The sequence below is a fragment of the Octopus sinensis genome, linkage group LG22 (genome assembly GCF_006345805.1).
Source record: "Octopus sinensis linkage group LG22, ASM634580v1, whole genome shotgun sequence".
NCBI lineage: Eukaryota > Metazoa > Mollusca > Cephalopoda > Octopoda > Octopodidae > Octopus > Octopus sinensis.
The window spans coordinates 23,070,554-23,086,063 of NC_043018.1; the positions used below are offsets into that span (position 1 = coordinate 23,070,554).

Sequence of the window (15,510 nt, forward strand, 5' to 3'; positions counted from 1 at the left end):
CCTCCGCCACGCGGGCCCATCGAGCGGCTCTAGTCCCCTCCCCGCTTAGCGAACGTGCCTTAGCTCTGACAACGCAGCCTTCGTGTTTGGCGTCAAAGTGTTGGTCGAGGGCCAACCTTGCCGCCAACACGTCGGTCGCGATGCCAGTCTCAAGAGCCTCGTCTAGTTTCTTAACTAAATCCCGCTCTCTCTTCCTACGTTCAATAGCTAGAGTCTTACTAAACCTAATCGACTCTACTCTAATTGCTCTCTTGAGGGCAAACCACCAGTTGTTGATGATTGCCCCCGTAAGCGCCCGCTTAACTAGTAAACTAATTCGGTCTCTGTAAGTTTTGCACGCCGTTAACGACGCGTTCAGCTTCCAGTATCCGGGTCCCTGTCTATGTAGCCTATCTCAGTCGACTGTACAGATCACGAATTTGTGGTCCGTGTAGTCGACTAGGTGGAATTGTGGACACCCTATGCTGTCTTTATCCACTTGCCTACAAAACACTCTATCTAAGTACGATCTAGACGACCCGATGCGATTGGTCCAAGTCCACATTGGCACATTCGGGTTGTCTAGTCGAAACCTGTCGGACAGCTGAAAGCGTCCGAGTAGGTTGGCGAGGCTCTTGCACCCTCCTCTCCTATCAGACGCTCCCCTGCCCACCCGATCGAAACGTTCGTCTAAGACAGCGTTCCAATCCCCAACTAGCACTAGAGTGCATGACGTTCCCAGGAAAACTTCCAGACGTTTGAAATAATCCGACTGCCCTGCTCCTGTCGGAGCGTAGGCAGCCAGCAGTCTGAAAGCACCGTCGTCACTACCGTCTACGTCGAGGACCACCAACTTACCTTCCGGATCCAGGAAGACTGTCCTTATTTTCAAGTCCAGGCCCTTCCGAAACAACACCGCAGTACCACCACTGCCCGCTCCCGGCCGACACGGAGATAGAAATATCTCGTATCCGCCGAAAAGGGCTGCGAGTTCCTGCGGGTCGGAGAGCCTGGTTTCACTGATGGCTGCTACATCCACATCATGAAACCTCAGGTCGTTTAACAGGTGACCCTGTTTCCAAGGTGACCCGAGGCCTCTCACATTCAAGCAACCGATTCTAAGTTTTGCCATGTTTCAATGGTGGAAAGAAAAAAAGAAAAGGAGAAAAAAGGCTCTACTTACTGTTGTTGGTGGTGGGGGTGGGTCCCTTGTGCTTTTGCACGGGTGCTTCCACAATATTTTTATATAGTTTCTTAGAGAAACTTTTCCCTAGCGATCCCACATCGTTAGGGAATATTTGTTCTATTTCATTGTATGTTGTTGCGTTGATTTTTATTGTGAGAATGTGTGCTGGTGGTGTGTTGTGTGTTGGTATAACGAAATCTGTTATATTTGTACTTGTTTTGTCTTTTAGGTACGCAACTAGTTTTCATTCTTTGTGTTTATTGATGTAATTGTGTCTGTTGGTGTGTGTGGCAGTGGCAATAGTGGTGTCGAAAATGTTGTTGTTGTTTGTTGTTGTGAGTGCGTGATGTTGTTGTTGATGTTGGGAAGCACTATTTGTTCGTGCTTCCCCTGTGTGTCCTTTTGTTTTTTCCTCCTTTTCTTTTTTGGAGGCACTGTGTGCCATTCCCCTTTCTCGGTATCAGTGCTCGCACAATCCGAGCTGTCCTGATCCGGAAAGGGGATGACTGTTGGGTCTGCTTCATCAGCAGGGCGAAAGATTTCTGTTGGTTCTGCTGGTAGCGGTGTTGTTGCTGTGTCTATTGGTGATGATGACGGTGTTGGTGTTTCTACTGGTTTTTTAATTGTCGTTTTTCTTGGTGCTGGGGTTGGTGTTGGTTTGGTGGTTGTTGTTGGAGGTGGTGTCGTTCGTCGTGGTGGTGGTGATGGTGTTGGTGGTGTGGCAGCCTTTGGTGTTTCGTGCTGCTGTTGTTTCTGTTGTTGTTGTTGTTGCTGCCGCTGCCGCTGCTGCTGCTGCCTCTTGCCGTTTGCCTCCATTCTTTTTTTGTGAATGGGGCAGTCCCTCTTTAGGTGGCTTTCGCTGCTGCAGAGGTAACATTTTGGCTTTCGCCCCTCCACAGTAACGTGCAGCCTGGTTCCATCTGGTAAATTTACCGAGTCAGGTATGGCATTAATGTTTTCCTGCTGGATTTGTACCAGCAGTTGAACTCCCATACCTGACCAGTTTTTCTCCCTCACCCTTCGTACATCTAGAACAGTGGCAGTGTCCTCTATGTCATAGAGGACAGCCGCCACCAGCCATGATATACTCAGTTCGGGTGGTACTGTGTCTATTTTCATTTTTTGGACCCTTCGCCCGAGGTATGGTGGTACCAGGAACAAACTTTCATTTTGCAAGGGCGAAATAGCATGCGCCCTTGCATCCTCTTCTGTTGGGAAGCGAACCTCCACGGTTCCGTAACGTTTCCTCTAATGGCATAGCTCTTTTTGGCCCATATGGGCTTCAGAGCTATTTCCAATTGTTGGGGTATTGCGTTCGTCACTCTTTTGATTTTTTTGTCAAACACCTTGTAAATTATTGTTTTCTTGTTTGTATCATTTATGAGTTGTTGAGGTATATTGAGGAAAACAGTGTTTCCCTCTCTTCTCAACAACTCCTTTGCGGATTTTATTTGATGTATTGTAACTTTTATTTCCTCCGAATTTTCTTTTGTGGCGGAGGCGAAATTACTATGGTGGCTTGTTGTGTTGTTGGTGGTGGTGGTGGTGTCAGTGTGGCTGCTGGTCATTTTTTTTTTCTTCTTTCTCCTTTAGTTTTTCACTCATGGAATGAAGAGAAAGAAAATTCTGATTGACGTCAAAGGCGACGCCATTTTTATTGTTTTCCTTTGTAATGTTCTTTTTTCCGTCTTTTTCCCCTACTGGGACGCTTGCTGAAGGGACAGGAAGGAAACCTTCGTTTACATTTTCATTTGGAACGTTGCAAGCACTGGCACGTTCCTTCGAAATACTTTCTTTGCCTTTTAAGGCACGAAATGGGCGGCTCGGAGCCGTTAACGAAATTTTTTCGTGTAGTGGGGGTGAAACTTGAAGAAGAGACCAGCTAGTTCTCTTCGAAGCCATATTTAAAATTGTAAGTGAAAATGTATGCAAAATCAAATTTCAAAACGTAATTTTACTCCCAATGGGGTAAAATTTTGCCGAGCCAACTAGCTCTGTTTGAAGTTAGTTGGCTTGGCCACACAAATATCGAAAAATATAAAAACTTTTCACAGGATTTCCAACAAAATTTGCAGAAAACTTACGGAGCAGCTTCACACACGTCCGTCGTCTCGGAAAGAAAGAAAGAAAGAAGAAGAAGAAGAAGAAGAAGAAGAAGAAGAAGAAGAAGAAGAAGAAGAAGAAGAAGAAGAAGAAGAACAACAACAACAACAACAACAACAACAACAACAACAACAACAATAATAATCAGGGCTTCTGATCTCAACTGATTGGAAGTGTTATCATGTACATTGTTTTGTCTTGGTATAAAAGATGGGCTACAGCAAATATTTTGCTCAATACCACAGATTTGCTCGTCAGTTGTTTGACCTTAACCAGTTGAGCATGTCCCTTGGTGGCTGACGATATGTGCATCTCTGATCCTGAGCAGAAGTAGTGGGGGAGCATCATAGCCATGTGTTGAAAGGGATTCTTGGAGGTTTGGATAATTCACCTTTGGAAACATGGGTGTTTTGTTGAACATCCTTAAACAACCCTTATTCAGGGACCTTTTGAGCGGAATGGGCTACTCGACCTGACGAAAATTCCCTCAACACGGGGGACTCCCCACATCTGGTCACCCGACCGCCAAGGGCTCCTCGTGTAGACACATTATTACCTCTTGATTCCTCCAGCCTACAAGCGCATGTTCAGAGTAGGCCAATTAATACGGGCCATCCTCTCCACAATCACCCACCTTTCAACAAACAATAATATAAATAATAATAATAATGATGATGATGATGATGATCTTAATTTTTTCATTACTACTATAATTGCTAATATATTTTCATTTCTGTTTGTACTTCTGCCACGACTGTTACTGCCACTACTACTACTACTACTACTACTACTACTACTTCTACTACGACTACGACTACTTCCACAATGACAACTGCGAAATAACATCGAAAATAACACTGAAATGATTAAAAAGCAAACAAAATCGTACACACATGCATACACATATACATACGTACATACACACACACACACACACATCAGTCAACACCGTTCATTGTGTCCGGTTGTGTAGATATATAAACCAGAAACCAAAACTGGAATCGTCATAACCACTCGAAAATCGGACAGAACGACTGACAAGCTGACGAGCTGACAGACAGACAGACAGACACACACACAAGGAGAGAGAGTGAAAGCAACATGCCTGCGTTCGGTTCTCGGCTGGTCCTTTTCTCTTTACCGTTGCTGATTTTGTCCGTCTTGTCCCCTTGCTGCGCTGGGAGATCGTATTGGGATCAATCGGCCCCTTGTATTCGTGAATATTTTATAGCGGCCATCGAAAAAAATTGGGATTATGCTCCCTCTGGGAAAGATCAAGTGTTTGCGTCAAATGAAAGGTAAAAAAAAAGCAAAAACATGTTGTTGTTATTGTTGTTGTTATCATTCTTGGTGACGTTGTTGTTCTTGATATTATTTTTGTTATTTTCCCTCATCATCATCATAATCATTGCCATTATTATTATTATTATTATTGACCTTCGCTCTTTAGGTCTCACCGAGGAAATGACCAGAGACCGAGACCATTGGAAGTATGCTGTGCGTGAGAAGACCCAGCAGGACAAGTGATGCCACAACCCGTGGTCCCTACCTGGGACGTAGTCAGTCCACCTGTGCATACCTTCCTTCTTGGGACACATAACTCTACTTGTGAAGACCTGTTGAGGCAAGTGAGAATCAAAGAAACAAATCAAAATCGAAATCGATCAACATCAATGGAATTTATTGTTTGTGGTACCAGTGACGGTGGCACATAAGAGAACCATCCGAACGTGGCCGTAGCCAGCACCGCATCGACTAGCCTCCGTGCTGGTGGCACGTAGAAAACACCATCCGATCATGGCCGTGCCAGCCTCGCCTGGCCTCCGTGCCGGTGGCACGTAAAAAACACCATCCGAGCGTGGCCGTTTGCCAGCCTCGTCTGACACCTGTGTCGGTGGCACATAAAAAGCACCCACTACACTCACGGAGTGGTTGGCGTTAAGAAGGACATCCAGCTGTAGAAACACCACCAGATCTGACTGGCCTGGTGCAGCCTTCGGGCTTCCCAGACCCCAGTTGAACCGTCCAACCCATGCTAGCATGGAAAGCGGACGTTAAACGATGATGATGATTATTATTTTATTATTATTTTATTATTATTATTATTATTATTATTATTATTATTATTATTATTATATTATTATTATTATTGTTATTATTATTATTTTCGTCTGTCGCAACGTTCTGAGTTCAAATTCCGCCGAGGCCGGCCTTGCCTTTCATCTTTTAGGGGGTCGATGAAATAAGTACCAGTTATGCACTGGGGTCAATATAATCGACTAGGCCCTACAAAAAAAAATTCAGGCCAAGAGTAGACAGGATTATTATTGTTGTTATTATTATTATCATTATTATTATTATTATTATTATTATTATTATTATTATTATTATTATTATTATTATCATTGTTGTTGTTGTTATTATTATTATTATTATTATTGTTATTATTGTTATTATTGTTGTTATTGTTGCTGCTGTTGCTGTTGTTGTCTTCATCATTGTTCTTGAGAATGGTGGTGTGGGTGGTGATGTTGCCATTGTTTTTGTCATTATTGACTGGCACTCCGTCGCTAACGATGAGGGGGGATTCCAGTTGATCCGATCAACGGAACAACCTGCTATTGAAACTAACGTGCAGGTGGTTGAGTATTCCACACACGCGTACCCTTAACGATATCAGAGATATCAAGCGTGACACATAATGTGATAAGGCCGGTCCTTTGAACTACAGGCACAATTCATTTTTGCCAGCTGAGTGGACTGTAGCAACGTGAAACAAAAGTCTTGCTCAAGGACACAACGCGCCGCCAAGAATCGAACTCGTGACGTTACGATCGCAAGCCGAATACCCTAACCACTTAACTACGCGCCTTCACTCGCATTAGTAGTGTTGTTGTTGTTGTGTGCATAGTACTGGTTTTTGTTTTGGTTGTGGTGGGGTGAGTGGTAGTAGAAGCGACAGCGATGGTGTAGATAGCGTTCTAGTTTAATACTTGATCGACATTTCGTCTGCCGCCATGTTCTGAGTTCAAATTCCGCCGAGGTCGACTTTGCCTTTCATTCTTTCGGAGTCGATAAATTAAGTACCAGTTGCGTACTGGAGTCGATCTAATCGACTGGCCCCCTTACCCAAAAATTTGGAGCCTTTAAGGGTGTGGCGAAAGGCCTTGTTGGAGGCCTAAACATCCAAGTTCTTTTACAAGGCTTAGAAAAACTGAAGGACTGCTGCAATAAACGTGTGAACCTGAGAGCGGGAATAGGTTGGATAAAATCTTCATTGACTGAACCCCGTCGTATTTATGTATGTATATATGTTAATACCAGACAGACAGACAGACAGACAGACAGACAGACAGACAGACAGACAGACAGATAGATAGATAGATAGATAGATAGATAGATAGATAGATAGATAGATAGATAGATAGATAGGTTGGTAGGTAGGTAAGGCAGCAAGCTGGCGGAAATGTTAGCACGCCGGGCGAAATGCATAGCTGTATGTGGTCTGCCGTTACGTTCTGAGTTCAAATTCCGCCGAGGTCGATTTTGCCTTTCATCCTTTCGGGGTCGATAAATTAAGTACCAGTTACGCACTGGGGTCGATGTAATCGACTTGATACTTATGTCTGTCCTTGTGTGTCCCCTGAGTTCAAATTCCGCCGAGGCCAGCTTTGCTTTTCATCTTTTAGGGGTCGATGAAATAAGTACCACTTACGCACTGGGATCGATATAATCGACTAACCCCCCACAAAAAAAATTTAGCCCCTTGTGGGTAATAAAGAAATAGGTAAGTAGGTAGGTTGGTATGTGGGGTGGGTGGGTGGGTGGGTGGGTTAATGGATAGATAGATAGATAGGTAGGTAGGTAGGTAGATAGATAGATAGATAGATAGATAGATAGATAGATAGATAGATAGATAGATAGATAGATAGATAGATAGATAGATAGATAGATAGAAAGAAAAATTGATTGATTGATTTATTGATAGGTAGATAGATAGATATGTATTCATACCATGTAAGTTTGTGTAAGTGGTGTATATGTATGTGAGTGTATATGTATACGGAGTAGAATCCAATTCGCAGAAATAGCCGAGTCATAAAAGTATATTTTAGTGTTGTTTTCGTCATCGTCGGTTTATGTGTTTTGGTATATATTTGTTTTGGTTTCATTTTCGCTTTTCTTCTTTTATTTTTTCAATTATATTTTATCTCTGTTGTTTAAGTTTTAGACTTTTGCTCAGTCATAGACAAACTGTGGCCCGCGGGTCTTTCTGAACGGTACACCAACGAAATAGGCATACCTATACAAATGCGACGTGGCCGGGAACTTGCCCAGGTCACGAAAATATTCACTTTGCGGACCCTATAACGTTGGGTGCATAAATTGCAACCAGCCTGATTGTCTTGCCACAACTGAAAGTCAGGTCGAGAACGACCAGCCTGCCTTCTAGATCAGAAAATAAAAACAGTTACCCGGTTACCCGGTTTCTTTTTAGTAGGACCAACACCCCGCCCCTACCACCCGCCCGAATTGGAGAAACGTATTTCTCGTAGCCGTTCCGGAGGGGGAGCAGATCTCTTGGCCCCTTCACCCGGGTTTCCGTTGCAACAATTACATCCAAATTTCTTGACCTGATGTCATTTAAGAAGCGCCCTTGCTTCCAACTCGACATCACGCCACGGACATTTATACAACCAATGTGAATAGACGTGACTTACCTTTTAGATCGGGGCGTCCTGTGAAGAGGGACTCTCCACCTTTTCTTGACTTAGGGTCGGGGGTGGCAAGCCTTCGAACATAGATTGATGAAAATCAAATCTCAATGTTGAGACCGATTTTCTATACGTGTTAAACAAGATGTGGATCGATTCGGTTTGAACGGCAGTTTTTTCTAGCGGTGTCATATGAAATTGTCACCCATAATTATGACCCTAGTATCGATCTATTGCATTTCAATCTATTTTAGGGTTAGGGTTAGTTAGGGTTAGGGTTAGGGTTAGGTTTAGGGGTGGGGGGAAGGGTATCTTTTTTTTCTTCACAAATGTAAATAAACCCAATCTGTTTCTTAAGCGAGGGACATATTCATACGGCATAGAATGTTTTTTACCTCAATGGACGTCATCCATTGGTTGAAATTGCAGAAATTGAAGAAAAAACAACAAATATCTTACAAACTATAGAATTTTCTCAATAAAGCCAAGAGAAAAATGTGTTTTATAAACACATTCTACCAGTATACGAAGTTTAAAAGTGTTTAGTTATGTGGAAATTATTTTAAAAAACTGGCGTTCAAACCGAAAAGATCCCAAGATGTTATTTGTTTTTTTGTCCAATTCGTAAAATTCACAGTTTTTATATTTATCTGATAGTTCAATTAGCCTAGAGGCTGATTTTTTTGTTTTTATATCACGCATTAAGTCCTCGTTTTTACTGTGTAGAGCAGCTATTCCTCTGTTCGTCTCCCCCTCCGCCATCCTTGGTCTGTCTCTCTTAGCTTTTCTTTTTTTTGGGGGGGGGGTCTCGGCTGGTTCGAGCCTTCCATTTTCCTTTTTTCAGTTTCTCTCTCTCTCTCTCTCTCTCTCTCTCTCTCTCTCTCTCTCTCTCTCTCTCTCTCTCTCTCTTTTTTCCTCCTCACCGTCTGATTCTTCTTTACCTGCTTTACAATATTCTTAACGTGACCCAGTTGGCCACACTGAGAACATCGGGGCTTACGCCTCTCAACAAAAATATTTAGAACTTCCTCCCCTACTTCTTCTATTTCTGGGAGCTGTTCTAAAAATTTTTGGTCAGATTGAGCGTTTGTTCAGTCCAATATGTATTCTCTGTGACGGTAGCCTGCAGGAGATTAATATTATCTCTATTTACCAAGACTGCCGCCATCAATCACATAGGGTTTACTCCGGGTGGAATTCCTGGTATTCTAACCTTTGATGTCCTCATTCCCATGTAAATTGGGATTAATATTGTGTCTTCCGACTCTAATGATTTTACAGAGTGCTGTGCCGTTTCTGCTTTCTTGAACCTCACCACAATGGTTCCAAACTTCTTCCCTCTGGCTAGATATGTAATGTCCTGCCAGATGGATTTTAAACATTTTTCACTTTTTTTCTCACATATCTTATCAATTCTTCGAGCTTTTAAGCAGAATGTCTTTAAAATAATAATTTTCCTTTTTTCCTCCGTTAATTCTTCTTCTAGTATTTCCATTTTTACCACTCCATCTCGTTGTGTTATCATTTCCTTGTATTTTAATCATTCTTTTTTGTCAGTTGACAGCTGTCGCGTTCCACTACCAGCTGCTGACGCAAAACTTTTTCTTTCTTCATTTTCAATGGTCTTTGCTTCTATATTTCTTTTGGTACCCGTAACTTTTGGTAATGCAGGGAATTCGTTTTCCGAAACATCAGAAATGTTATCACAAATTAAACTTTCTAAATTCCTTGCTTCCCGCTCGGTCGATGAATCATCACTCGACGAAGGCACACTTTTCGGCATCTTGCCGGCAATTTATGTTTTCCCCCACAGATAGCTTTCGAAAGAAAACTATAATACAATTTTTAAACAATAAGTCCAACAATAGGCACAAGAGATATAACAATTAACAGAAACTTACGAACGCACTCCAACGATAAATTTTCAATAACAGACTGACGAAATACCTATTTCTTTATTACCCACAAGGGGCCAAACGCAGAGAAGACATACAAGGACAGACATAGGTATTAAGTTGATTACATCGACCCAGTGCGTAACTGGTACTTAATTTATCGACCCCGAAAGGATGAAAGGTAAAGTCGACCTCGGCGGAATTTGAACTCAGAACGTAACGGCAGACGAAATACCGCTACGCATTTCGCCCGGCGTGCTAACGTTTCTGCCAGCTCGCCGCCTTTTAATGAAGGTATTGTGGCACCTTCAAATTATTTGAAAAGGAAAATCATGGAGGATGACAGGAGTTGCTAGTGTTCCTTAGAGAAAATTGTTCTAATGAGGAAATGATGCTATTAGGCGCGTGGCTTAGTGGTTAACGTATTCAGCTCACGATGGTAAGGTCGTGCATTCAATTCCTGGCGGCGCGTTGTGTCCTTAAGCAAGACGTTTTATTTCACATTTCTTCAGTCCACTCAACCGGCATTAATGACTTGTACTTGTAATTAAATAAGGACCGGCTTTGCCATATTCTGTGTCACGTTGAATCTCCCAGAGAACTACGTTGAATGTACACGCGTCTGTGGTGTACTCAGCCACTTGCACGTTAGTTTCACCAGCAGGTTGTTCCTTTGATCGGATCAACCGGAATCCTCGTCGTCATAACCAACAGACTTCCAGATCAAGTGCTAGGTGTGACTGCGAGATAAGAATAAGGAAATTCCATCGACTCCAAGTAAACTGACTGTAAAGACTATTGCTAAAGGTTTAGCATTTAAGTCTTTATTGATAACAGCCCAAAACGTGAACGCAAGATGAAAATTGCAGGAGTTTACAATTAGCTCAGTTCCTACATTGAGCAGTACAAATAAACGATGTACCACAAGCATCAAACAACTTTGGACGAGGTTTTCCCCTTAACCAGATATTGGTGATGTATCAGGACAATTAACTCCCGAGGACAATTAACCACCCCCCATAGGATAATACCCCCCCTGACGACAACTACCCCCTAGGACAATTGCCCCCTCCCCCTTGCTTAATTACCGCCTCTCTAATATATTGTGATATCATTGGTGATGATGGATTATATTCTTATTCAGTCATTTGTTTCTGTCATTTGATTGCGGCCATGCTGGAGCTCCGCCTTGAAGGGCGTTTTTCGTCGAACAAATTGCCCCTAGTGCTTATTGCTTTTTTTTTAAGGGTAGTACTGACTCTATTGTTCTCTTATGCCGATCCGCTAAGTTACTGGGATGTAAACACACCAATAACGGTTGTCAAGCGGTAGCATGGGAGGACAAACACAAAGACAAAGACACACTTTGGTCGGCCCAAGGCTATAGTAAAAGACACTCGACCAAGGTATCACGCAGTGGGACCGAACCCGGAACCATGTGGTTGGGATGCAAGCTCCTTACCACACAGCCACGCCTGCGCCTGAAAAATATGGAACGCTTCACGCATCTGCGTGTCAGACTTGCGGCAGATGGGGCAGATAGTGTTCTTCATCCTCTCAGTAACAATCATTCCATGAAATAAAGTCGACCTCAGCGGCATTTGAACTCAGAACCAAGCGGCTGACGAAATACCGCAAGGCATTTCGTCTGGCCTGCGTGATACCTTGGTCAAGTGTTTTTTTACTATAGCCTCGTCTCCTCTGGAAGTCTTTTCAGTTTTTATTTTACGCCCTTAACCCGAAGGATTCCTCTATTAATATTATTTTAATGTCAATTTAAATCTCTGCAAGTCTTTTCCTAGTCTTTTCATTTCATTACGCCCATAACTCAAGGGATTTCTGCATTAGAATTATTTTTCACTAGCAGTATCGCCCGGCGTTGCTCGGGTTTGTAAGGGAAATAACTATATAAGCATTTTTAGAGAGTTATAGCCAAAAAATAGCAAAAAAATGCATTAAAAATGGGAAAAATTGATGGTAAATTTTTTTTAAATCGTTGACTCATCGTAGACATTTTTAGAGAGTTACTTCCCTTATATAATAGCGAAAAAATGCATTAAAATGGAAAAAAATTATGGTAATTTTTTTTTAAATCGTAGACTCATCGTAGACGCGCGCTAATAACCAGAAGGGCTCGATATGAATTACGACTATAAGATACCCGGTTTTGGTTAAACTGCACCGCAAAATGTGGGAGTAGTTAGGAATCTAAATCGTAGGAGACAGACACACAACTTCACTTTTATATATAAAGATGTGACAATTTATCTCTTCTCAACTCTTTCCTGGTTCTTCTTATTTCTTTCTCTTCGTTCATGTTTTCTTTCGTTCAATGAATTATTCATTCATTTTTGTTCATTTTTTCCCCCTCTAGTGAAAAGTTTTTGGTCAATTCACTCATCCGGATCGGAAGAATATACAAGAAAGTCATTTACGAACAATTCACTAATGGCCAGTTCAACAAGATCAAACCAAAAGAGAAATGGATGGGATTGCTCGGACCAGTTATACGAGCAGAGGTTGGGGACACGATCGTCATACATTTCCGGAATATGGCTACTCGCGAATTCTCTGTCCACCCTCACGGTGTGAGATACACAAAAGGAAACGAAGGTTAAATTACTTACCATTTTTTTTTTCAATTTACACATAATAGGCGCAGGTGTGGCTGTGTGGTAAAAAGCTTGTTTCCTAATTACATGGTTCCGAGTTCAATCGCACTGTGTGGCAATTTGGGCAAATGTCTTCTACTACAGCCTCGGAGTTGAGTAAACCATTTCACATGAAATTTTGCAGACAATGTTTATGTATATATGCATATATATATATATATATATAATATATATATATATATATATATAGCAATAAGAAAATGGAGGAGATCAATAGGTGATTCATCAACTTTTAGACATTATATTATGTTAACTTATTTATTTATTTACTAAACTGATAATTACAATAATATACATACATGTATAACATACATGTATGCTTTACATATAAGATAAAATATAGTAATTATATTTGCAAATATATATATATATATATATATATATATATATATATATATATATATATATATATATATATAAACATTGTTTGTCTGTGAAATTTCACCTGTAATGGCTTACTCAACTTGAGCCTTTCCTAGAAGAAATCGAAAAAAATTTCTTACCTAAGTCCCTCGTTTTCAGGTGTCTACCATATCACCAAGATAAAAGATATAATAATAATAATGAAATCATTGTATACAGTGCTCAGGTGCACAACAACCTGTCAAAAGTGCGCATAAAAAATATGCAGTAATGTACAAATGTCTGGGAAGTGAACAGTGTATGAGTCAGATACATGCTTGCGTGTGTATGGAGGGGAGAAAATCAGGTGATAGAATTATAACATTTATGATAGCATTTTTTCCCCTTTCGTTTCATTTTCTTCTTAGTATCATTTTGCTGGTTATGTGAACATTGTTCGAAAATAATTGTTCAGAAACAATTACTACTGATATTACTTTTTTCCGCAGGTGCGTTATATGTGGACAATACATTTGGGCCTTTGAAAAAGGACGAACATGTGCAACCCGGAGAGAGCTACATGTACACGTGGGACATCACAAGCGAATTTGCACCACCCGCAGGAGATTCGGCTTGCATCTCATGGGTATATCACTCACATATCAACACGCCAGTCGACACAAACTCGGGTCTCATCGGTCCGCTCATTACATGTAAACGAGGTGATTAAATCGATTATTATTATTATTATTATTATTATTATTATTATTATTATTATTATTATTATTATTATTATTATTATTATTATTATTATATTATATTATTATTATTATTATTATTATTATTATTATTATCATTATTATTATTATATTATTATTATTATTGAGTGAGAGAGCAGTTCATGCCATCAAAGTGACACTGGGGTAAAATATACGAAGCCCAATATACCCATCATGACTACCCGTCTGATAAAGGTACACCAGGCACATGCATCACAACCATATGTGCGCGACATGGTGATCTCATATCAAGATAAACAGCACATGACCTTGCAGGTGGAGCCCAGTTAGAATTTTCTTCAGGTTGAGTAGCCCATCCTGCTCAAAAGGTCCCTGAATAAGGGTTGCTTTAGGATGTTGAACGAAACACCTATGTTTCCAGAGGTGAACCATTCAAACTCCAAAGAATCCCTCTCAACACATGGCCATGATGCTCCCCCACTACTTCTGCTCGTGATCAGAGATGCACGTATTGTCAGCCACTAAGGGACATGCTCAACTGGTTACGGTCAAACAACTGACAAGCAAATCTGTGGTATTGAGCAGATATTATTATTATTATTATATTATTATATTATTATTATTATTCATTATTATTATTATTATATTATTATTATATTATTATTATTATTATTATTATTATTATTCATTATTATTATTATTATTATTATTATTATTATTACTATATTATTATTATTTATTATTATTATCATTATTATTATTATTATTATTATTATATTATTATATTACTATTATTATTATTATATATTATTATTATTATTATCATTATTATCATTATTATCATTATTATTATTATTATTATTATTATTATTATTATTATTAGTGTTGTTGTTATTATCATTATTATTATTACTATTATTTTACTATATTGGTTACTGATCTTGCATGATAAATCTGTGCTATTTTGAACACCCATCTCGCACACACACTCCTGTTTTATCTGTTTTTTTCCTCTCACACACTTTCCTGACCTTTTCCTGCCTATACATACATACATACATACATACATACATACATACATACATACATACATACATGCATGCATATATACATGTGTATGTATGCTACTTACAGCAGTGCTTGGACGGAAGGTGTGTAGCGTGTGACCGTTACATTGACCATGACAAATAAAGTTGAACAGAGAATCTTCATCAAATTTTGAGAAAAGCTTGGTGATATCTGCTCAGAGGCCTGCGTCACGTTTTCTCGACACAATCAAGATCTTGAGCAACTGAAACCCGAATGTCATTTTGGTCAGTTGAAAGCAGTTTTGGCTCAAACTTGGCAGACACGTGTCTCATACCCAAATCTTCAGTGATAATGGACTGAACTGAACCGTAATTAATCTGCACATCCTCTGATAACTCATGGATGGTGATTCGACGATTTCCCCTGACAGCTACGCGCACATCTGCGATGTTTTTTCTCAGTTCTGCTGGTTACGGGTATCCTAGAACGTTCATCAGTATCAGTATTTTTTCGGCCACCTTGGAAATGTCTGAACCACCCATGCACTTGGAAGCCGCACATACACTCCTCTCCATACACTTTCTGCGACTTTGCGGAGGATCTGAGCAGGTATCGCCATGTCAACTATCTCTGTTATGTTCAAGGCGATGATCAGATGCTACACACCTTCCGTCCAAGCACTGCTGTAAACAGCGCAAGTGAACTAAAACGTGAAACCTTAGTAAGCATGCACAGCAGAGTTCAAGGTCCAATCAGTGCCAAGTGGCTTCGCTGTGCTTGCTTTAGCTTTGTTACTATAGCAACAGTCCGGATACTTATAGATCAAACCTCATATCTCTCTCTCTCTCT

General features: G+C 40.5%; 1 protein-coding gene across 1 annotated transcript in view; it reads left to right on the top strand.

Annotated features, from left to right (window-relative positions):
* Positions 1-4,263: 4,263 nt before the first annotated feature.
* LOC115223189 (hephaestin-like) overlaps positions 4,264-15,510 on the top strand; it is a 42,397-nt gene continuing 31,150 nt past the window's right edge. Inside the window, exons 1-3 of the mRNA XM_036512113.1 lie at positions 4,264-4,566; positions 12,253-12,491; positions 13,402-13,614. Of these exons, the coding sequence (XP_036368006.1) occupies positions 4,370-4,566; positions 12,253-12,491; positions 13,402-13,614 (649 nt within the window). The 5' untranslated portion in view covers positions 4,264-4,369. The remainder of the gene's footprint in view (positions 4,567-12,252; positions 12,492-13,401; positions 13,615-15,510) is intronic.